This window comes from Pelodiscus sinensis, chromosome 7 (assembly GCF_052426305.1).
Source record: "Pelodiscus sinensis isolate ZL-2025 chromosome 7, ASM5242630v1, whole genome shotgun sequence".
Taxonomy (NCBI): Eukaryota; Metazoa; Chordata; order Testudines; family Trionychidae; genus Pelodiscus; species Pelodiscus sinensis.
In genome coordinates this window covers 24,417,978-24,443,287 of record NC_143058.1, presented here as the reverse complement: position 1 = coordinate 24,443,287, position 25,310 = coordinate 24,417,978, and the positions used below count along the sequence as shown (strand labels likewise).

The 25,310-nt window shown below is 41.7% G+C and overlaps 1 protein-coding gene across 4 annotated transcripts in view; it reads right to left on the bottom strand.

Annotated features, from left to right (window-relative positions):
• The window catches only part of ARHGAP15 (Rho GTPase activating protein 15), a 497,535-nt gene that overhangs the window by 17,477 nt on the left and 454,748 nt on the right, over positions 1 to 25,310 (bottom strand). For all 4 annotated transcript variants that reach the window (XM_075933317.2, XM_075933318.2, XM_025191035.3 and 1 more), the window contains one exon: positions 21,417 to 21,522. In XM_075933317.2, the coding sequence (XP_075789432.1) occupies positions 21,417 to 21,522 (106 nt within the window). The remainder of the gene's footprint in view (positions 1 to 21,416; positions 21,523 to 25,310) is intronic.

Below are 25,310 nucleotides of genomic sequence, written 5' to 3'. Positions count from 1 at the left end.
AGAGCTGTGTACACAACACCTCTAATGCATGGGGAAAAGCCCCTTCTGTGTTGAAGCTGCAATAATCCTATTGGGAGCAAAGATGTGGACCCCGGATATGCTTCCAAAATTTCCAGTTTCTGATTTACTGCCCACATGCAGCCATTTGGCTGAAATGTTCAAACTGGAGAGTTCAACTTCAAGCAACCTGTTTGAAAATGTGTCTGTTGCAATGAGTCTTAAAAGTCCTGATGACAAACAGCTTTATCCTTCCAGTATCAGTTTTTATCCAGTATCATGAATAAATGTTTCTTTGCTTTATGGCATGGAATGCTCCTCAGAGTTGCAATCAAGAAGTGTTAGCACAGAATGCCTTTGTAAGGGTCAGAGAACAACTGTACTTCTTGTTCTGTGAACTGCTGAGTATATATGTTATCAATATGGTATGCCATGTTAAGTTATTCCAACACCTGAAAAAGCTGAGTACATTGGCCCATTAATGCGTGTGTTCCACCCCCAACCCACCTTCCCAAAGAAAACAAACACAAAAAGACCCATCACTAAATCTTTTTTCTATAGTGTCCCTCATTCCAGGAGGAATGCCAGCTAATTTGATTTAGGGCTTTATTTCGGAATCCTGTTTCACTGCCGCGTGTAGACACGGGCAGTTACTTCAGGCTAGTCAATTTCTAAAAATGGCGACCAACCGGGAACATGCAAATCAAGCGCGGGATATTTAAATCCCACGCTTCATTTGCAATTTCGGTTGCACTCATTAGCCGCCCTAGATCGATCTAGGGGGCTAGTGTAGACATAACCTCCTTCAAAAAGACTTGAAAATACTCTTCAAACTCCTGCCAGCTTTCTTGTCAATTTCCTTAGTAGTAGGGGAGGAGCTTGAGCTGCACCAAATCTGAGTTGCTGTGTCCTTTCTATTAACCCTTCAGATGAGTTAAGTACTTAGCTGCAGCTTGTGTGTGGCAGCAGCACTCTTGCACTGGAATGTCTGCAGTAGAAAGAGGATACTCCAGAGGCGCAGAGTGGCAGTCCAGGCGATGGATTGCCCAACATGTAGTTCGGCATTTCCAAAATGATTAATGGCTCCGTCTCATTGAGCTACGCAAATTGCGAATTTTATTTCAATGCTATTTCGAAATAGCTTATTTAATTTTGAAATAAAGAGCTATTCCGAAACATCCTTTACTCCTCGTAGAATGAGATTTACAGGGACATGGGAATAGCAAGCCCAAAATAACAAGCTTGCTGTTAAGACGCGGGATAGCTATTTTGCGATACTCTGGTATCCCGAAGTATCATTGCAGTGTAGACATAGCCATAGTGTCTAAAGCTCAGATTTGTTAAGTCATTGCTACCCATTCAGGAATGCAGTACCTAACTGATTTAGGAGCCTAAGTCTCATATTCAAAATGGACTTAGGAACACAGGAGAAAAAATTCCATCAACAGCTTATGGGAGTTGGGCTCCTAAGTGCCTAAATCCCTTTAAAAATGAGAGTTAGGCTCTGAGGCACTGCAATACCAAGATAGCAAGGCCTAAAAACGTTTAAAACTCTGGACCTAAAAGTCCTTGTAAATGATGAGCTTGCTTTGCACTCTCCCCCCTAAGTTCTTGCACTGAGCTCAGATCTGGAACAAAGATGAATTCAGCTAAAATACAACTCTGAATCCTTATATTTCCCATATTTGTCTTTCAGGAGTCTCTGGTTGGACTTGCAGATGTCTACTTACAGTACATGCTTTCTGGAGTTTTTTTCTGAAATGTCAATAGGAATTTCATTAATGAGGATTAAGTTAGGCTGTGACTGTGCTGGAACCCAGATAAGTACAAACTGCATGTGTTTTGTATAGGGAGCCCCGCCACTACTTCCAGCTGCTACATATCACTTCAAATTTCCTAGGGACAGTAGGTATTAATTCAAGTGTAAGCTGAATCCAATGTACAGAAAAGAATGACCCATTCAGTCACTAGGAGAGTGTATAGATCATAGTTATGTGACAGGGCAACATTACCCAGTATCCCTATCTAAAATGTAAAACCAGATAGCACAGAGTATTATGTATGGTAAATATAACGTGGAGCATAATCCTGTCTGGAGACAGGAGCTCAGATTTTGCTTTCTGCTTTGGCCCTGTTGACACTCCAGAATTATGCAGTGGTTCCCAAACTTTTTAGCATCATGTCCCCTTTTTGATTTTTGAGAAACCTTGACCCCTTCCTCCCCCAAATAGCAGCAAAACTTGTTGGGGAAAAAAAGGAACTGACTGGGGACAAAAAACAAAAATAGCCGCAAAATTTGGAGATTGTCGAGGGGTTGGGGGGAGCGGCTGGATAGCTTCACACCCACCCTGGAATTTCTTCATGACCTCCCAGGGGGGCACACTCTCCAGTTTGGGAACCCATGATCTAGGTACAGATAGTTGGTGAAACCAGCAACCCAGGACTATCTAGCAGAAAGGGGTTTGCAGATGGCATAGAGGTTGCAGAACAACTGTATTCCACCCCCTTTCAGATCTCAGAGTAGCAACATACCATGGTAAGGAGGAGGCAAGACAAGAATATCTACATTCTGAGCATGAAATCAGGCTGAATAACATTGAGACGATTATCTGAAACAGCAGGACACTTTACTCTTCTGCCTGCAGCATCTATGCAAGGCAGAGATTCTCTCCATCATTCCCTCCCAAACTTTTGGTACTGCCTGTAGTGTCTCACACTGTTTTTTTCTCTGTGCACCTGGAACCTCTTTCCTTTGCCCTGACAGAGGCTGTTTCTAGCAGTAGCAAGAGTGGAGAGAGGGCATTGTAGGACAGACAACCCTGATGAGTTCGTCTCTCCAGGCTGCTTCTCTCCTTCTCCCCATCTCTCTGGTAGAAATGAGCTCAGAGCAGGGAATGGAGCAACTGACAGTAGAACTGGGGGTGGGAGGGAGAGGAGACAGATAGCTTCTGACGAAACAGCAGCAGTGCCTTCTAGTTGTTGGGTGTAAGAACTGCAAAGGAAAAATCCTAGCTTCTGAGACAGAGGCAACTTGTTGGACAGGAAAGGAAACAGCTATCATACGCTCAGCTGTGGGTTAGCTATTCCACAGATTTATGACTTTACATTGCATCATAATGGATAATGTATGAAAAGATAAATATTTTCCATTTAGTAACATCTTGCTGGGTTTTCATCTAGCTCTATAATTTTAATTATAAAATGAACATAACCTGTATCAAATTATAAATATGTTAACATATTGAATGGGGAGAAGAAAAATAAGCACCAGATTTTATATTATACAGGCACATGAAGGTATAGTAAAAAAATCTGGTTTCCTTGACCACATTGTCATAATATGCATATATAACTGCTTATTGAATCCAGGCTGTGTAGACAACAGCAAGAACACTGGCTCCATACCATCACAATGCATGCCCACAACAAAGAGGAGGAAAGAACAGGCTCTTTCATTGTGTGTTTCTAAGTATTACCAACATAAGGGCTAAAAACATTACCTCTGTCTGAAGTATATCTATGTATCCATGCATAAGTTATTAACTGTGCTCCCTGAGCACAGTTGCTGAAAATATTAATATATTCAAATTATATTCTAGCTACTGCAAAAACAGTAGATCAGACAAATGTATTAAAATCTCTTCAGACAAAAGGAGAAGTGTTATTTATATAGTTTCTTCCCCTTTTATTTAAAGTCTTGAACATAAAACCTTCATCATATATAATATACTAGAAAGCAAGAGGATCCTTAGATAGCTGACTGTGGATTTAAGTTCAAATGTAACCATAGCACACTATTCTGCTTATCATAGACACATTTACAATGACATTATGTAACTGTTCAAGAAAGAAGCAAAACTGCAATGCCAGCTGTAATGCAAGGGTGCCTTCTTTCAAACCCGGCAGGTCAAAACATCTTGGATCAAATCTTGCACACAGCAAGAATTGGTAGGTATTAACATAAGAATATTAGAACAGCCAGACTGGGACAGACCAAAGGTCCATCTAGTCCAGTATCCTGATTTCCTACAGTGGCCAGTGCCATGTGCTTCAGAGGGAATGAATAGAACTGCTAGTGATCAAGTGATCCATTCCTTGTCGCTCGTTCACAGTTTCTGAGAAATGGAGGCTAAGGACATCATCCCTGCCCAGCCTGGCTAATAGCCATTGGTGAACCTATCCTTCATGAATTTATCTACTTATTTTTTGAAGACTGTTATAGTCTTGACTTTACAACATCCTTTTAAACATAGCTTAAAACCATGTTTGCCTGCTTCTGATCCTAGGACCACCATGTATACATCCACTTCCCTAGTTTAAGAGCTGGTTGAGGTTCTCAGTTACTAACTGATCTAAGAGACCAGAACAGCAACCAGAGGACAGTCATGCCAAAGTCTCCTTAGTTGCAGCTATGCCCCCTTTTCTCTGTTATGCCAACAATGGTGGCCAGAAGTGTGGAGTAAAAGCCTTTTTGTCACTGTAGGGTCCTCCCTATGCACTGGTGTGATCCTCCTGGAGACAGGCTCTCCAGTCATGGGATATTATGTTACAGCAGTGACGTAGCTGAAAGTGGATGCACTGCCACACAAGAATCTCGCCTATGGACTTTAATCCTAAATGTTCACCCAGTATACATGGTGAAATTTCACCAAGTTTACAGCCAGGTCTTCATCCAGATCCTTTAGACATCATAAAACTGTTGGTTAATAAATATAAGATGATACTTGAAGTTAAAAGGCCTTTGCTGTGGTCAATAGCCAGTCAATCATAAGATACTTCCCTTTGTACCAGGTTTCAGGATTTCTGCATGCTTTGCAAAGAGTTGCTATGTATGTGACAACACTCCATTTCTATGCAGATTTGCCTCTCTGCCGGTGGGTGTACTAAGGCCCTTTTTTTTGTGTGTGACAGTGAACAAAGTAGGTGGTCGTCTACCTCTTTTTTTCCTCACTTAAAAAAAATGACATGTTTTTCGCTGTCTGAAATGATTGTAGAAGCAGAGATACCAGTTTAACTCACTATGAATTATTAGTGGAAAAGTGACTCTCAGAAGTATGCTACATCTGAAATATTTTTCGTCACTTGAACATGTGTTGTCCAGAGCTGGCCCCATTTTACCAGTCACAGGGAACAAACATTTCACATTCACAGATGCTCCTAATTTGGTGCGGTTTGGAGTGTAATTTAGATCAAACGTATCCATGTAAATGAGTCAGGGTTTCTTAATTAGGTGCTCTAAAGAAAAAAACTTGGACCACATCAGTAGGTATGGGTGTGGTGCCCACAATACTGGAGTTTTTCCTATAGACAAAACTTAGTTTCATTCAGGAATACTGTAGGTCTTTTTGTTTTTTCAGGCACAATAATAAATCTGCAGATGGCAGAGACATAAAGACGCTACTTCAGAGGAGCTGTCTAAAAACACTGTCTCTTTGGCAAATGCCTTAAAGTAGGTCATTCTGCTGTGATTTAGGTTTATATTTCATTGCCAGCTTTTTGTTCCCATTATAAATAGAGTGCATTCCAGTCCACAGATTTGCTCTTAATTTTTTTTCAAACTGGTATTTGTTTATGTGTATTTGTAGATCTTCACAAGAAAATGGCCAATATCCTGTTAGAAGCACAAATACTGCAGTAGACCACAAAAAGAGATGTATGTTGCTGATAATTTGGAAATGCTGAAATGTGAAATGCTACTCCACGACAGCAAAAATATATTGATTTCTCTTAATATGACGACTGAAATAGTTGTTTCATGTTTTGCAATTGTAAAAAATGATCATATCTAACATGATTCCCTCCGTCTTGTAAATGGGGTTTATCTATTGGCCTGGTTGATGAGAATTTGTTTTTGATTTCATGAATTTGCCCCTGACAAGCATGGTTTTTATATATTTCTACTGATCTAAAAATAATATCAGGGTCTATTTTTCTATCCAAATGCTGGGATCTATTTGCCAAATTCTCAATAACATTAATGAATTACCTGCATACATTTTCCTTCAGTTAATGGAAGACTAAATCTCATTTCTTTAAATTAATTATTTTTACAGACTATTAGTGCCAAAATGTCAGTCTTTTTTTTTTTAATAAAAAAAGTCCCAGTGAAGATCTTAAGAATGAAAAACACTGCAATTAAACCCTTGGTGACTTGGTTCTGCACTTCAAAATGTTGTGGCCCAGTCAAGAACCTGCTCTAGTGTCTTGAGCAATCTCAGATATTTGGGTTTAAAGAGCTCTAAATTAAAAGCAAAACTCAGAGATTGCAAAACCACATAAAATTAAACCCACCAATAAAGTTCACTAGAACCTGTGCAACCCAGAAAGCTGGAACTTTGCATGGGCAGACCAAGAGCTTATTTCTGAGTAAATGAAGAGCAGAACCTAGAACTTGTAACATACTGCACGACCTTGGGAAAGTTATTTACATAACATTTGATGACTCAGTTTCCCTAGCTGTACAATTAGGGTAATAAAACCTCTCTCCCTTAAAGGAGAGCTGTGAAGCTGAATTAATATTTGTAAAGCAAATTCAGCATTTTGGATTCAACATACTATGTTAAAGAAAAGTAAAAGTTCTTTGGGGAAGACACTGTGTCTACCTGCATTTGCATACAACACAATAGTGCTCCACTCCTGACTGGAGCTCTTTGGGGCTGTTGCCTGGGCATAATACAAAATGGAGTCTGAGGGGTTCTTTTTCCCTCAGAGCAGTTTTCCCACCAAAACAGGTAGAGGAAGGCTGTGCACCCAGCACTAAACCTGTGCACTCAGCACCAAAGGCTGGACACACCGTCCAATTGTCTGCGTGCGCACCCATTCTTTGCACACGGCACCCAAGGCTTATGCACCCAGCTCTAGTTCTCTGCACCCCGCTCTCTTCATGGTTTTCCCGCCATGAGGTGTTTATATACCCTTGTCAAGGAGCATTCGTGTTCTTTGGCTCCCTTCATGTTCTGTGTGTGCGTCTGTGATCATCATCGTTCCCCTGCGTCATTGTCTACCCGGAGGAGGCCAAGGTTCCAGCCTACAGTCTGACAAGACTACCCACTGCTAGTGACTTTAACTGGAGTAAGGGAAGCCTTTTCCGCTCCCACTAAGACTTTGGGACTTATAACACTGTCTCGCTTACGGATACTTGGACAGGATCCGGTGCCCACCAAGCGTCAGCTCGTAGGAGGCGAGAAGCATCCATCGAGGGATCGCTCCGTTTGTCCTCCCTTAAGGCTTTTCACTAGCCGCAAGGTTGAAGGTCACGGACATTGAACATCAATCGCCGCTTTGAATGTAATGTATACCCTTGTGTGTGTGGGACTCTTCTATCTCCTCCTTTTCTAGGGTTAGGGTGGGACTGTTGCTAAGTTGTATGTTGTTCGCTGATGTTTGATCTTACATTTAAAATACATGGTTTGGCCCTAAATTCTTGTTGTTTAGTGATTTCTAAGCTGTTTCCCTGGTGATTAGATACAGGATACCAGGCCGAATCTGGCTTCTGTGGGAGGGCACCTTAGGCTTTAATTAAATTGCATAGCTCACAGCACAGCAATTGGTTACCCCAGCTCTCCGGGTAACAGGGCCCACCACAGAATACATTTTAATCAAAATATAATTATTTTTATTTGATAGTTATTTATAACTGTTTTTACTGTAACTTTAGTGCACTTCCAAAATGGTGGCACATAGAAAATGTACCAGATGTTATCACTTGCCAGCTTCTTTACGAGAATCAGATTTATATTTAATGTCAGCAATAAAGACAGAAAGTATAGCTAAACTTCCAGGAAAATAGGACTTGCACTTTGGTTTTGTACCATCAGAAAATTGGCAACCCTAACACCTTTGTCCCACCCCCTTTTCTATCCCTTCACCAGGGCCCTGCCCCCTCACTCCTTCCCTCTCCCTCATTTCACCAGGCTGGAGCAGGAGGTTAGGTTGTGGGGTGGTGAGGGCTCTGGCTGCGGGTGAGTGTGCTCTGAGGTGGGACAGAGGGTGAGGGGTTTGGGTGTGGGAGGAGGCTCAGGGCTGGGGCAGGTGGCTGGGGGGCAGAGTGGACATGAGGACTATGGTTAGGGGGTGGGCTCTGGGGTAGGCCTGGAGATGAAGGTGTTGGGGTGCAGGAGGGGGCTCTGAGCTGGGACTGAGGCTTTCAGAGTGCAGGAGGAGATGCAAGCTCTGAGAAGAGTTTGGGTGCCAGAGCGGGTTCTGAGCTGGGATAGAGGACAGATGTGTGTGTGGGGGGGGAGGGGGAGGCCAGCGAGGAGGAGTTGGGGTACAGGAAGGGCTCCTGATTGGGGCCTAGGAGTTTGGGGTGTGGCTTGGGGCTGAGGTAGGAGTGTGACTTAGGGTTGGGGTAGGAGGCTGGAACTGGATGTTGGATGGGTGCAGGGTCTGGGCAGCATTTACCTACCTCACAACCCTTAGGTGGAGAAGCAGCTACGGAGGGTCTGTGCACTGCCTGCACCTGCAGACAGCACCCCTGCAAATCCCACTAGCTGCGGTTGCTGGCCAATGCGAGCTGAGGAACCAGTGCTTGGCATGGGGCAGTAAGTGAAGTCTTCCTGGTCCCCAGTGTATCTAGGAGCCACAGGGAAGTCGGGGCATTTATGGAGCCTGCCTTAGCTGCACTGCTGACCAGATTTTTAACGGCCCACTCAACGGAGCTGATTGTAGCCACTAGGGGTGTGTCTAGACTACATGCCTCCGTCGACGGAGGCATGTAGATTAGACAGATCGGCAGAGGGAAATGAAGCCGCGATTAAAATAATCGCGGCTTCATTTAAATTTAAATGGCTGCCCCGCTCTGCCGATCAGCTGTTTGTCGGCAGATCGGGGCAGTCTGGACGCGACGCGCCAACAAAGAAGCCTTTCTTGATCGGCACAGGTATGCCTCGTGAAACCAGGTTTACCTGTGCCGATCAAGAAAGGCTTCTTTGTCGGCGCGTCGCGTCCAGACTGCCCCGATCTGCCGACAAACAGCTGATCGGCAGAGCGGGGCAGCCATTTAAATTTAAATGAAGCCGCGATTATTTTAATCGCGGCTTCATTTCCCTCTGCCGATCTGTCTAATCTACATGCCTCCGTCGACGGAGGCATGTAGTCTAGACGTACCCTATGATACCTTTACGTCTTGGTGCTCCAATCAAAAATCTAACACCTGGCCATCCTTTCTTGAACTATTTTCCCTTAAAACACTGAGAATTTGCAAAGGTCACATGCTACTGAAGAATGAGTGATCTTTGAGGAATGTTTTTGCCACATTAAGAATTGCTGTGTCTGATCATTGGGACTCCATGCTCAACATACGTACTTGAGCATTTAAAATGATAGCAATGTAAAGATACACAGGAAACCTGGTTTTGTTGCTCTTTTTTTTCAGTCTACTCTCTTGCTGCACACTGGCAGCGATGCATATTGTTTATATATTGAAAGTGGCCACATACTGGCAGAGGGGAAAGACATTTTCTGTATAATTTTTTACATTTATCTACTAGGAGAGAAATGGATTGAACTCCTTTTCTGAGTCACCTAAAGGAAAACAGCACTTAGCTAGACAAAATGTTTTCATTATTTGAATATAAGTGCCAAGCATCCCATGTTGCTCTCCTGGCCCTTTAGTGCAAGACTAAGAGAAAGGCTCATGATCCTATGTAAGGCCCTGATTCAGGAAAACACTAAGTACATGCTTACATTCTATTGATTTCATTGAACTGCTGTTGGCTTATATGCTTTCTTTAATGGTTAGGTTTCTGGAATCTCCATTCACCTTCACCTCTGTCTACAGGCCTCCTGCAATCTCTCTCTGAGGTCTGAGACCTTCTCTGTGCCATAGAGGGCTTCAGAATGATTATCTAAGCCTAGTGAATTTTGCCTGATTTTGGGTTTCTTTGTGAAAGGCTCACAGTCATAGATGTGATTTGTTCGACTATGTAAAAGAGAGTTTTCCTAAGCCTAGATTTACTATCTAAGTCTGTCTAAACCTGCTGATCTGTTAGTATGCTACATACTTTAATAAATGAATATCACATGTGTAACTTGCATCTTTTCTTCTCTATGAAAAAATAAATATGGAAATTTTGCAGACACCCATGCTAAGTATCACTAGTTGTCATATAATAGCTTTAATTTCTGATTTATCCTCTGCATTTTGGGTATTGTTGCTGGACTTGTCATCACTTTGTCATTCCTGCCTTTTGTGTGGACATTGTTCAGCTCTTCATACATGGGGCTCATTTTTTAAAAAAACAAATAAAAAAATCTATATTGTTAAATGCAGTTTCCAGGAGCTGGTGTTCCTTAGAATACAATAAAGCTGACCAATACTGCTGTGTTTGTCTGTCTTCAGTCACTGAATACTCTGCTGTGTTTATAGTGCTACAAGGAAGTGGGGAGCCAATTTTTTTTAAATCAACTATTAGACAAACCTCTGTAATACTTTCATGGTTTATATTAGAAAATATATTAAGGTACGGGATATTTGCTGTTGTTTACAATAAACACCACCACTGTTTAGCAAGCAACATACTTGTGAATTTTTTTCAAGTTATTATTAAAGAACTAATGGTTTTAATGGGGAAGGGGAGCAGGATTCTGATCCTTTCATTTCTGATTGAAAGGAGAAAAAACTGAATTATAAATGAATGCATGTAGCATAGCGAAACAAGCGGCATAAAGCACAAGAAAAATGGAGTTAACTAATTTCTCAGAATGAAAGGTGAATCCAAAGGAATTGGCTTCCACCCGGACAAGACAGCCAGATAGGCCCCAGTACCCGATCCACGTGATAAACAAAGAGGCAACTGCAAAACTCCCCAGACAACTTGCCTGAAGTGCTTGCCAAGGAGCCAGATGCTGCTGCTGGAAGAATATCATCCTTACTTGGACATCTGGAGTCAATGGTTTCCATTTAAAAAAGAGGGGAGAGGGATGGCTAAAAGGCAGCCTGGTCACTGTCTTTTTGTTTAATTATTACAAAATATACTTATTAATATATTAAATAACACAACATAATATATCATAATATTAATATTGTAAATATGCTTTTAAGGGGAATGAATATGAAATATAACTCTCTTTGTCTCTAATATATCATTTGATACTTTCAATTGTTTTAGGTCACTCCATGTTAAATTAGGGCGGCAGGAAAATCTTATGGCTACGGCAGCAGACTGTGCAATGATTTTGAGCTTTCTGGCTCTGCCACTGCCATGCTCTCTGACCCTGGGCAAGTCACTTAAAATCCCTGTACCTCAGCTTTTCTGTCCGTTACATGTTTATAATAATAGCTTCTTCCAAGACGGATTAGTTAGTTAATGTTCATAGAGCACTTTGGGATTCTTGGAGGGAAGGTGCTCTTTATTCCCCACTTGTGATTACAATTCCCAACTTGTGAATTAGTTGCTGTGGAGATAGTAATTTCACAAATAGGGGGGTGATTACTTCATGTAAGATGAAATTCACCCTTATGTAGAAGTCCAGTGCAACACAGATGGCCTGGGTAAGCCCTCAAATTAGGGGATGTAAAGGTTGTAAAGGTTGTAGGGGATGTTGGCATACACTTTGGTGATTCCTAGACTTAGCTGTTTCTCTGCATGGGGGGTGAATTTCTCTTCTGATGAGAAAACAGGGAGAAAGGGTAGAGTAGCCATAGTCCTATTTTCATCAAAAAATAAAAATAATTTGAGAGGAGAGGGACACAAAATGCTTTATAAGTAGAATATGCCATATTCTGCAGCCTTTTTACTGAGAAAAAAATCCCACTAACTTCAATGGGGCTTCTGCTGCATTAATGATAGTAAAAATTGGCCTATAGTTTGTGTTTTATATTTTTATATAATGTGTCACTGGACTCTAAAATTCAGGTAGTTTTTTAAGACCTTTCCTTGCAAAACACTTGATGTGGCATTAAATTGGCAAATGCCGTATGATTTGTCTAACACTCACTGAGCTGTGTATTTTCACCATACAAATCATATAGACAGATTTAATGTAAAATCAATAGGAAACTCAAGGTTTTGCCCTTATGTTGTAAACTGCTTAAAACAGCAAGTGCCCTACAAACTTTGTATCTTATTTGCACTGTAGCATTGAGACACATTTGTCTTAATGGGTACTCTCTGGACTTAATACATGCTATTGTGATAATACAATTTAACTTGCAACATTATCTGTTCCTCTTTAAAAGGATGTGAGATGTCTTTAAAGGGTGTTCTGTACACAAGGGAATTCAGTGCACTTTAGATCTTGTGGATGTTCTGTGTAACAGAGAGGCCTGCTAGCGTAGGCAGACAAGACACAGACTTTCCAATTCAGTTCTGTCACTACCTCACTGATCTGTTCCACTGTGCTAGACCTCACTTGCCCAACAGTGACTGATTGTATAAAAGCTTCAGGGGATGCAGTTCTATAGACTAGAAATAGAGACCCTTCTCCTCAAGTTCATTTCATGTGTGACCGACATCTGATCTGAACCCACTTCTGCTGTGCAACCTTGCTCTCATCAAAATTGATACTATTCAGTTAGGTTAAGTGAAGTCTGTCTTTGGCTAGGTCTACACATGGAACAAAGGATGTGATTCCCAGCATGCATAACATACCGATTGCTGCTGCCCATGCCACCACATGCTACTACTATTTTTAGCATGCTAACTTGATTAGAAATAACTCAAGCATGCCCATGTGAGCTGGGAATCATACATTTAGCTTCAAATGTTGACGTAGCCACTGGGCTGCCTGTCCCAGCTGTGTGTTTTGCTAAGAATGCCACAGCTGATACTCGAGTGGACAGCCTACCTTCTCTATGCTCTGGCTTCCCCCATTATCCCTACACAGAGGCTACATCTAGACTGGCATGATTTTCCAGAAATGCTTTTAACGGAAAAGTTTTCCGTTAAAAGCATTTTTGGAAAAGAGCATCTAGATTGGCACAGACGCTTTTCCGCAAAAGCACTTTTTGCGGAAAAGCATCCGTGGCCAATCTAGACGTGCTTTTCTGCAAAAAAGCCCTGATCGCCATTTTCGCGATCGGGGCATTTTTGCGCAAAACAAATCTCAGCTGTCTATACTGGCCCTTTTGTGCAAAAGTTTTGTGCAAAAGGGACTTTTGCCCGAACGGGAGCAGCATAGTATTTCCGCAAAAAGCACTAATTTCTTACAGTAGGAAGTCAGTGCATTTGCGGAAATTCAAGCGGCCAGTGTAGACAGCTGGCAAGTTTTTCCGGAAAAGCAGCTGCTTTTCTGGAAAAACTGGCCAGTCTAGTCACAGCCAGAGAGACTGGGAATTACGAGTAGTGGTAGACTCTTCAACCACTCCTTTACCTTCCTGTGACAGCAGCAGAGATTCCCCCATTCACTTGTGCAGGAGATGGGCACTTCCAACACATTAGTCCACAACATAAAGGGCTTTCTATAGCAGTGAAGCTGAGAAAAAGTGTTTCCCCTGAAATTGCAAGAGGTTTTTGAGCAAAAAGAAACAGTGTGGACATGGTTTTTTTGCACAAAAAACCCTGTTTTGCTCAAGATCCTTATGCCTCTCTGGGACAGGCATAACAATCTTGTGCAAAACGGGAGAGGGGTATTGCACACACAAAAAAACCCCATCCACACTGCTTCTTTTGCTGCAAAAACCCCTTGCACAAAAAGAAACGGCAGAAAATATGCTAATGAGATTGTGACTTACACTAATGTGTCCCTCATTAGCATATTTCCTGCTGCAAAAACTGGCAGTGTAGACATAGCCTAAGGGAATTAATTAGAGTGGGAATAGTCAGGGTAATAGTGGAATGATGTCACCTACAGCATGCCAATGAGTAAAACTAATAGCCATTTTTGTGGCTTTTGCTGAAAAGTAGAATTAAGGCTGCTACAAGGGGTTAGGATACATGAAGCAATGGGGTGGCCACTCACTTTCTTCTTCCCCCTTGGATCATGAAGCCAAAATAATATCCTGTATATATTTATATATAATTAGATTTTACATGTATCTCTGATCAAGATAGGTCATTGTACAGGAAGTGGTTGGTAGCTTGTATTATAGTTATACTTTAGTAAGATGTTGCCAGACAATCTTAATCTAAAGAAGAGATAATTGCACTTATTGTTGGGCCTAAGTAAAGCAGTTCCCATTTTAATTATGTTAGTTCAAAACAAACTCAAAATTGTTGTGTTTGCCACATTAAAATACCTTGGGGGTAGCACAGAGAGGCTATGTCTATACTGCAAGCCTCTTGCAGAAGAGCAAATGAAAATGGAGCACTCATTTGCATATGCAGTGTTCTAATTTGCATTTCCTCTCCCTTTCCCTTTTGCGCAAAAGGTTTTTGCACAAGAAAGTGTTGTGTAGACGGTGCCTTTTTGTGCAACAAACCCCTTTTGTACAAGAGCCGTTCTTCATTTTTTGAGGAAAGGAAAGAGGAAATGCAAATGAGAGCACTGCATATGCAAATGAGTGCTCTATTTGCATTTGGTCTTCCGCAAGATGCTTGCAGTATAGACGTAGCAAGATTGATGTATGTATTTTCATTTACCCTGATCTATTGGTCCTCCATGGCTCACAGAGTGGATCCTTTCTTGCCCAATGATAAAATATGCTACAAGACAGAATAGACCTTTATGCCATCCTTTCAATATAACCATCCACCTGAGGTTCCATATCATGGAGCCAAGACTCATAAAATAATTTGTTCTTTTCATGAGGATGTGCTTATGCAAGTCAGCACCTTACACTGACTTTATTCATATAGATTAAGAATATTGCTTCTATACTCCTTATGGTCCCAAATGGTCCAATTTGTCATTCTTTCCTACCTTGCAGTGCTGGTATACCTCTGCTATTCCTGCTGATTCACTGGACTTTGCCACAATGATCACTGGAAATGCAGCTATTTGTATTCAGGTGAATAACAGCATGTGTATAGTTAGATAACAAATCTGCCCTCCTTCTTCCTATTGAGTTATGGCAAGGCTGTGTCCTGAGTACACATGTAACTACTAAATATCATTATTTAATTATTTGTACTGCAGTACAGACCAGCTGTGCCAGGTGCTCTATATTCAAATAGTAAGAGTCTGTTCTTGCCCCAAAGAGATTACAGTGCAACGAGATAAGAGAGACAAAGGAAGTGGTATCACCATTTTATAGAGAACTAAGGGAAGAGATAAATTAAGTGATTTACCCGTGGTCATACATAATGGCCAAGCCAGCAACTGAAACTTCAGTTCATGAGTCTCAGTCCAATGGTTTATGTAGAAGTGTGAAATAGTCCTTGTACATATCTCATGTGATTTTCCCTCACAGCTTGGGTGACAGCAGTTTCTTTTTGTTGGGTCCAGTTCTGGAGGGTATGGCATGTATAATAAACTTTAATAATAGACCAATTCACATCCATTCTGACAACACATACCAGGGCAACTGGAAATAGAACTCTGATCCTTTAGGGACAAAAACATAGGTTTCTGCCACTTGGGCTAGTGTTTTCTTTTAGTAGATAGCTTCCCTTAAAAACTCTAATAGAAACAGCCTCTCTCTAGATCAGGGGTGGGGACTTTTTTTTGGTTCCAGGACCAGTGACCCACAGAAAAATGAGTGAGGGACCACACACAAGTGAGAAGCAAAATTTAAAAACTTACAACCCTAACTAACTTGGTCCCTAAGGTTACATCTAACACTGCAGCACTATTTTGGAATACTGGAGGTATCCCGAAATAGCTATTCTGCGTCTTTTGAGTGCATCCATTATTTCAAAATATAACAGGCTCGCTATTCTGACATACCCATAAACCCTCATTCCATGAGCAGTAAGGGACATTTCGGAATAGCAAATTGTGTAGCTTATTTCAGTCTATGGGTGCAGTGTAGATGCACCCTAAGAAGGAGAAAAGCCTCCAAATGAAAAAACAGGGGAAAAAAAGGCAGTCCCTTCATTCCCCTTAAGCTCCATCTCCACAGGGAGGGGAAGGAGGGAGAGGGGAAGAGGAATAGAGGCTAAGGGCTTATGTCAATGGCTGAATTAACTCTTCTGGGGGCCCAGAGCTAGTGAATTTTATAGGCCCCTGCTAGGCTCTGGGATGGGGCCAAAAATGAGGAGTTCATTGTGTGGGAGGGAGTTGCTGAAGAGCAAGCTAGGGATAAAGGTGTGGGGTCTGGGCAGGAGGTAGGGTGCAGGAGTGAGCTGGGGGGTGAGGGTGGGGGTCTCGGCAGGAGGTATGGTCATGGGTGGGCTGGGGGTGAGGATGCAGGATCTGAGCGGGAAGTAGTGTACAGGAGCAGTCTGGGCAGGTGAGAGGATGTAGGAGCAGGATTGGGGTGAGGAGATCAAGGAGAGGGAGGGTGCTGGAGTAAGCCAGGGATGTGAGGTCTGGGAGGAAGGCTACTGGACCAGAGTGGGGGTGCAGGGTCTGGGTGGGAGGGAGATACAGAAACAGACTGGAGGTAGGGAAATGACTTCTGGGTAGGAGTTCAGGAGCAGGCTGAGGCTGGGCAAACGGGGGATGAAAGAGGGGGTAACAACTCCTGGGACAGCTCAAGTGCCTCCACGTAGCTCTGTGTGTTGCAGGGAAGTGTTCCCTGCAAGTACCACCCCCATCACTCCCATTGGCCATGATTCCCAGCCAATAGGAACAACACAGAGCTGCTCCCTCCCACCAGTCAGGATGTACAGGTTGGATCCAGCTCTGGCTTGCCTTGATCGGGCCATGGGTTCTCCTCCCTTGCTGTAGATCATACACTAAAGGTCACTTTATATACACAAGATATATTAAAGGAAGACTGGGGCAATGGCCTTTCCACAACGCCAAATTTACTTTTTAAAAATCTCATTATGGGTTTGCTTCATTAAATGGGGCCATCACATAACTAGGTGTATTGTGTTTTCAATTCAGTATTTATTTGATAGCCAAACATACATACATATACTTAATGTATTGATTTACAGGGTTCAGCAGAAAAATATAAAGGCCACCCACCGTTCGTTAAAAGCTGATTTTGGTGTTTTGTGGAAGTCACTCTTATTTATACTTGTGAACTTCACCCCTATGCCAAGGGCTTGCACAAGGCTCTACTAGGGCTACCAACTTTCTACTCTCCCAAAACCAATAGCATAGCAACTGCCCCTTCCCTGCCTCTACTCTGAGGCCCTGCCCTGCTCACTTCACCCCCCCCCCACCTCTGTTGCTTGTTCTCCCCAGCCTCATTCACTCACTGATTTTCACTGGGCTGGCTCGGGGGGCAGGGTGGAGAGGACTCCAGCTGGGATCTGGGGTTGGACCAGAAATGAGGAGTTCAGATTGTGGGAGGAGGTTCCAGGCTGAGGCAGTGGCTTGGGATGCAGGAGGCAGGGGGCTCTGGCTCAGGAATGCAGCTCTCTGGGGTGGGCCAGGGGAGAGGTGTTTGAAGCAGAGAAGGGGGCTCTAGGCTGGGAAGTGGCGCCAAGAAATTTGGAGTATGGGAGTAGGCTCCAGGCTGAGGCAGGAGGTTGGGGTGTAGGAGAGGTTTGGGCGCGGTGCTGAGGGTGTGGGTGAGGCCAGAAATGAGGGGTTCAGGGTGCAGGAGGCTGATCTGGGTTGGGGCAGAAGGTTAGGGTGTGTGTGTGGGGAGGTGAGGGCTCTGACTGGGGATGCAGATTGTGGGTTGGGACTGGGGATGAAGAGTTGGGATGTAGAAGGGTGGGACCACAAGGCTTGGAGGGTGGGATGGGGATCAGAGCTGGGGTGAAGGTTGGGGCACATGCAGAGGGGAATGAGGGCTCTGCAGTGGAACTGGAGAAGAGGAGACTGGGATGCAGGGTAATGCTCTAGGGTGTGACTGAGGGTTCAGAGAGCAGGAAGGGAATCAGGGATGGGGTAAAGGGTTAGTGCCCAGAAGGGGGGCAGGGCTCAGGTTCCTGGCAGTGCTTACCTCCCGTAGCTCCCAGAAGCAGCAGAATGTCTCTCCTCTGTCTCCTATATGGTGGCACGGCCAAGTTGCTCTGCAGAGCCTGCTGCCCTGTCCACAGGTACCACTCCACAGCTCCCATTAGCTGCAGTTCCCAGATAGTGGGAGCAGCGGAGGCGGTGCTTGAGCCGGGGGCAGCATACAGAGCCCTCTGACTGCCACTATATAGGACCCAAAGGGAGGACATGTTGGCTGCTTCTTGGGAACTGCATGGCACAAAGGCTATCTGGCAATGTGCCAACCTCGCTGCATAGTGCCGTCAACTGGACAGTCAGTGGCCCAGTTAGCAGGGCCGGTTTCAGTTGAAAACTGGAAACCTGGGCCCTACAAACCACTTAGGTCCTACACCTTATGTTAAGAGCAATTCTGCTCTGAGAAGTGACTGCGAAAAATGGCATCGTCTTACTTCACCTGATCAGTTACCTATTTCTGACTTTCATAATCTCTACAGAGTCAACATAGTTAAGAAAGAGTTGGATTCTATCCTTTGTTGTTTACTACATTGTAATCCGTTACACCTGTCCAATCTCAATTAAAAATAATTCAACTCCAGGTGAATCACCGAAGGAATAGTTTGGCCTACAGATAGTGCTTAATGTTGTGCCTGATCAAACGGAGTCACACAACCAGAAAATACAATTTCTACAACCAGAGCTGGATTGTGGAGGTGTCAACAGCCAATCAGAGTCCCTGTGGGCAGAATTCTCCTTCCCCTGTCCACTCAGAAGCTAATGCCATTATTGGGACAAAGGAAGGGGAAGAAAGGAGACCTGACCAGAGCCCAGTGACTGCCTCAGTCAAGCTGGAAGGGCATATTGAGTTAGGATCCTACAGGGACCAATTTTGTGTCTTTTTCTGTTCTATATGTTCATCAGTGATTTAGAAAATGTCACAGAGGCTATGTCTAGACTACGGAGTTTTTCCGGGATAACTCCAGTATCCCAGAAAATCTCTGCCGCGTCCAGGGAACACGTCTGCTCTTATGACATTTATTGATGAAGAACAGACATGCTTTTTCGGAAGCCCTGTATTCCTCACATTTTATGAGGAATAAGGGCTCTTCCAAAAGCAGAGGTTTTTCTGAAATTTGGCCCTATGTAGTCAGGTCAAATTTCAAAAAAGCCTCTTCCGAAAAAACAATCTGAAAAAGATTTATGCTCCACAATTTGCATACCGTCCCCCCCCCCAAAAAAGCAGCAGTCTAGATGTAGCGAGAGAGTACACTTATAACGTTTGCAAACAATACCAAACTGGACGGGATTGCAAATTCTTTGAAGATTAGTATTAAAATTTAAAATAGTCTGGACAAACCGGAGAAATGGTAGGAAGTAAATAGGATGAAATTCAACGAGGACAAATGCAAAGTACTCCATTTAGGTAGAACAATCAGTTTCTCACCTACAGAATGGGAAAGGACTGCCTAGAAAGAAGTACTACAGAAAGGGATTTGGGGGGTCAAAGTAGTTTGCAAGCTAAATACAGGTAAACAGTGTAATACTGTTACAAAAAAAAGCAAACTTCATTCTGGGATGTATTATAAGAATGTCATAAGCAAGACATAAGAATCAGAGGGGTAGCCGTGTTAGTCTGAATCTGCAGAAGCGATGAGGAGTCCTGTGGCACCTTATAGACTAACTGAAGTGTAGGAGCATAAGCTTTCGTGGGCAAAGACCCACTTCGAAGTGGGTCTTGCATCTGACGAAGTGGGTCTTTGCCCACGAAAGCTTATGCTCCTACACTTCAGTTAGTCTATAAGGTGCCACAGGACTCCTCATCGCTTCTAAGACATAAGAAGTAATTCTTCTGCTCTGATTAGGCCTCAACCGGAGTCATTATGTCCAGTTGTGGGTGCCACATTTCAGGAAAGATGTGGACAAATTAGAGAAAGTCCAGAGAAGAGCACCAACATAATTAAAGGTCTAGAAAACATGACCTTTGAGGGAAGATTGAAAAGATTGGGTTAGTTTAGTCCAGAGAAGAGAAGACTGAGAGGGGACATGATAACAGTTTTCAAGAACATAAAAGGTTACGAGGAGGAGGGAGAAAAATGGTTCTTGTTAACCTTTGAGGAGAGAATGAGAATCAGTGGGGTTAAACTGTAGTTTAGGTTGGACATTAGGAAAAACGTCCTAAAAATGTCAGGTTAGTTAAAAGAGAGTGAGAGAGAGTGAGAAGAACCCCTGGAACTGGAAGCAAGGCACCATTGAAGGGGGGAACGGATAGATCAGAACTGATGTCAGGGCAGAACTGATGCGGGAAAAGGGGACACTAGGAAACAAACAGATGTACACTTTCTAATTTCTGTAGAAAATGATAGATCCTTTTCCTTTTTTCAGACCATTTTAAAAACTGCCTTCAGAAACTTCATTACCACTAAGAAAGCAAGCAAGCAAGCAAGCCCAGCTCGAACATCAGACCTCAGGTTGCTTTTGTAAGGCTGTCATATTTCTCTCTTGTAAACTGGGTACAGTGACTATGCAAATTGCCAAGAGATGATAAACATAGAACACAACAATGCTGTTTTTACAAATCTGGATTTATAAGCCACATCCATAACCATAGTATCTGAACGTGGTAGCTCATCAACTTTGCCAGAGGAGAAGGGCACTTAAAATCTTTCCTAAGGGCTTGTGCAGGCATTCTGAACTACACTGAACTTCACTACAAGGTAGAACAGCTAATTTCCCATGTAAACTGCAGGTCTTTTTTATGACTTATGGATGCACAAGAGCCATTTATATGAATAGAAACTTGTTGATGACATACCTTGCTCTGTGCATAGCTACAGGGAGCCTGACAACTGGGCAAGGGGGGAGGCTTTGTACTCCTGGAAAGTACAGGGCTTCAAGCAGAATGAGCAGGGCTCAGGGCTAGCATCCTCCAGCCTGCCCTTTGCCTCGCCAGAAGTGCGCTGCCCGGGACTTCAATGTTGATTTAAAAGGTCCTGAGCAATGGCCACCACTGTTGATGCAGTAGCAATGGTGGCCAAGAGCCCCTGGCCCTTTTGAGGGATGGTCTGGACCCCAGGAAAATTGCCCCCTTTGATCTCCCCACTCCTCCCATTGGCATGCCTGCATATCTCAAACATGGAAAAAAGAAACGGGAGGAGAATTTACTAACCTGTAACTTACAAAACCAACCGCAAATATGCATCCTTGGTTATTCTGGGCAATGCTATATTGTATAATTCAGCATAACCTAGTGTACAGTAATCCAAAGTGTCTCGCCGCATGTGAAGAGAAACACAACTGTTCCATTTGCTAATAGAATACACTGAGTATATAAGTCTAGCCTTACAGAAGTTCTTGTGAGTAGAGGGAGCATATATGTACATATCTGGTAATCATATTCAGTTTTTCAAAATGACTATCTTGCATTGAAATTGTTAGATATTTGAGAACGGTTTGGACACCTAGCTTCCATAGGCCCCACTCCCCCACCGCCTCCCTCTCCCCCCAAATCAGGCTTCTTTAGTGCTCTTAGCTTAACTTACTTTTTTAGATGTTCAAAGAGGATTTTCATTGTGTCACGGTTTGGCCTAGGGAGCTCCTGTACAAGACGCCTTATGGACTTAACTCGAGTGTTGTTGTCTGAATTTTCTGATGGGGAAAAACAAAAAAAAGTATAAGATTTGAGTATCACTTTAGGAGATTGCATGCTTACATTTATGCCAGACATCTTAGCAACTACAGCTTAAATTAGAAGTCACTGTTAATATGGATACAAGTATAGCCATCTTAGAATGTCTTCCCATCTGAAATGTTGATGGAGAGCCTACCTTATAGCTTGAAAGGAATGCATAAAGATCTTTTGAACGGGCATGAAACATTTTCTCATCAGAAAACTGACTTTGTAGGCTATGTGCCTATTTTAATAGACCATTTGGCTTGGTACAAATGCAAATTATTCCATAGTTGGCCTACCTGTGAACAGTAACTAGCGTTCTTATGAAATGGAGTTTCCTATTCTGAAACAGCATTCCACCAGTGCACTAGGAGCTGCAGCTGGCACTTCCTAAAACTGACTAATGCTGTAATCTTTGCTATCTTTTTTTTCTGTTCACTCCTCTGACCACATCTATTAGCGCGCTTTCCTCACTTTACCTCTAATTTCTCTATATCATGCATCTGATCCATACAGTCACAGATATAAATTTAATATTATGATTTAATTCATGCTTTTTAGAAATCAGCAATTGGCTGCATGAAATTCCATTTTTTAATCTATCTTCTAGAACTGGTTGTATCGGTACCATCCTTTTAAATTGCCTTTTGGTAGAAAACAATTGGTGTTATCAAGATATAACTGGTGACAAAAGAACATGGGAGTAGGAACGTTACTACTATCTTGGTCAGGATAAGCATTGTAGTTTAGTGTGAGTCATAGTTTCAAGGACATACATTCTACATATGGCTTATGTTTGTGTTATTTGCATTTATTTGCATGAGATGTTGCTACTAAAACAGAGATATGTACAACTGTGATTTCATTTAGGAACAGATTAGATAAAATGCCTGTAGGCCTGATATAGAGAAAACATCTTGCATACTACAAGTTCTAGATAACCCAAGAATTCCTTTTTGATCTGACCGTGTATGGTTTAATTATCATCTATAATTCAAAATCTATTTTAGTATTGAATATTTATATTGTTCTAGAATCCAAATGCTCCAATCAGAGTTGAGCCATCTTGTGCTAGGTGCTGCACAAAAACACATGAAAACTCAGTTTCCACCCTGATGATTTTATCATTTAAAAAGCAAATATATACCACCAAACATCCATAATTTAAACTGACTTTAATTGAGTAGCCTCTTACTAGGAAACTCTATCCTTTCTTTGTCACATGCCCTTAACTCCTTTTCTTGTTAATAGGTGTTACAATGTGTTTTGAGAAAAGCCTAGGCTTCAGAATAATTAACATATAGATTATTTTTTTCCTTTTAAAATATTTCACGTGAATATAATTTCAGGTAAGGTTGGGAGACTCACAAGCCTGGAGAATGAAGTTATTCACAGATGAGACATGGGTATGGAGGACAGATAGAAGTTTTCTGTGCACAGCCCTATTTTGACCATGATATCTAGGGAGCACCCAATTGGAAGGTAGTCCAATCTCAAAGTTCAGTAATCTAAACTCAAAGTCATCGGCCTTTCTGCTGAGGCTGTCAAAAGTGGTGGCTATTTTTGTCATTTGACACCTTGTCCTGTGAGAACTGAATTGAAGTCACTATCCAAAATTGTATAAAACTTTAGCAGTTATACTTTCAACTGATATCACTCAACAGTATTTTCCATTCTGTTTTCCAGAGAGTTCCCTGTGTTTAAGCACAGATGTACCGACTTATCTCGACTCTAAATGTATCCTGGGATTTTTAAAAACTAGAGTTATGAAAGAAGCCCAACAACACAAATCAACGCTCCGGATGCTTGTATGTTATTGAGTGCACAATACTTCTTGGAAAAATGGCTTCTGTAGAGAAATTTTTCCGTTCCCCACCTTATGTTGATTTGCCCAGATGTCTACCTGGATGTCACCATCCATCCCAGAAGTGGCTGCATTTCAGAGCTCAGGAGGGTGATTCTTATATGGATATAATTCATAAGGTATTTAGCATTTCATAAGTGCACAATGAGATGCTAAAATACCTAATCAGCTCATTACTAAAGGCAGACTCTTACTCTCTTTTAAAGTGCATAACCAAAGACCTGGCCAGTAGGAAATAGGGTGGGAGACAATTAACCAATTGCTAAAGAACAGAAATTCTAGAAGAAATGGTGCATAAAATTATTTTATGATTCGGCCTATTGGTTAATTGTTAGCCTATTGTAAAAGAGGAAAAACAGGCAACATGTGGTAACTTTAGTCAGCATTTCTGAACTGGGAATGATAAACACCTCTGCCTGGCTCTGGCATTTATCAGTACTGAGATATTATTACCACATAGAGTCACAGCATGGTTACTGTTATCATCGAAAAAAAGAGCCAGCTAATCTTAATGGTTTGTAAAGCCGTTACCTGCATTGGTCTGACATTTATCATGATCATTTTACCACATGGGTCTTACACAGCAAAGGTATTTTATCTGGAAGGGACATCACTATGAATTATTATTTGCAGCTAGGTAGAAAATTGTATGTTGTAGATACCTTTTCTCATTATAAATCACAGTCACATTTCACCATTTCCCACACAAAGCTGCTGAGCCCAGTCTTTTTACCACAGTGCTCCCTTTTATAGTTCCATGAAAATATTGGCTACTTTTTCATTAAAATTCTTAATCTTGGTTTTTTTAAAAGCAATATATGCTTTATTTTTTGGTATTTGTTATAGAAAATTTTCTCCCACTTTATCAACTGAAGTTGATAAAGTGTCTACTTTTTTAAAAACCTTGTTGCTTTTTTCAATCTTAGTGGTCAGACTTGTCTCTGCTCTTGACCTTGCCGATGCAACCTTTAACAGTAGATCGAATGTAAGTTCTTATTCTTGATTTTGAAATACCTGTGCATTTTCTTTTCTGCCCCAAATCCTTGAATTCCACTTTAACATCACTAAAGATTTTCTTCTTTCATTTTTCTAATTGAAAAGATTTTTTTCATAGATGCCTTTTTATCAAACTAAAGAGAAGGGGAGGGCAATCCTACTGGAAGATTTCTGTAAATTATTATCAAAGAGGTATCACCAAGTATCTGTTGCCCAATAAAGCCTATTAATATACCAGATAAAGAAAGGGAAGACATTTTGTCGATATGACACTAGTTTTTTAAATTGTACAGCTAAGTTCAGAATATGAAATAGACTAGTTTTTTAAAGTTAAAATAGTACAAAGGCACAACTTATCATCACAAAAATTATTTGTTAAAATAATCAGTAATTTCTAAAAAGTTATTTTCTTTTATCTAAATTGTTTAAACATGAATAAAAACAACCCAAAATGACATATAGATAATAAAGAGGGAGGACAGTTAGTGTTCCTCCTCTTTTTTTTTAAGCATTTTAGGAGACATATAGGAGAATGTAACAAATTTAGCAAATTAAGATAGCTTTATGTGAATTGCAGATGGTACATTTATTTTGCTAGTACATATATTTCAAAATTGGGTTACTGGATTTAAAAATAATGTTCTCTAAAAAAGCAGGACTGTAGCGATACTTTTGTTTATGTTTAAACAAAGAATGCATTAAACACACTACAAAGTATTTAATATTATATAGGCTCTTTTGCAAATGAGCTTTGGATAAACATTTGAACATGGAAGAAAACATGATGTGCCTGTAACATTAACAGTGGCTGGGTGAAAATGAACAAAGAAAGTAACCTTTAGCTCTCATGTCCATAAAGAATACTTAAACAAATCCCATTGAATCTTTCTTTTAATCATTAAT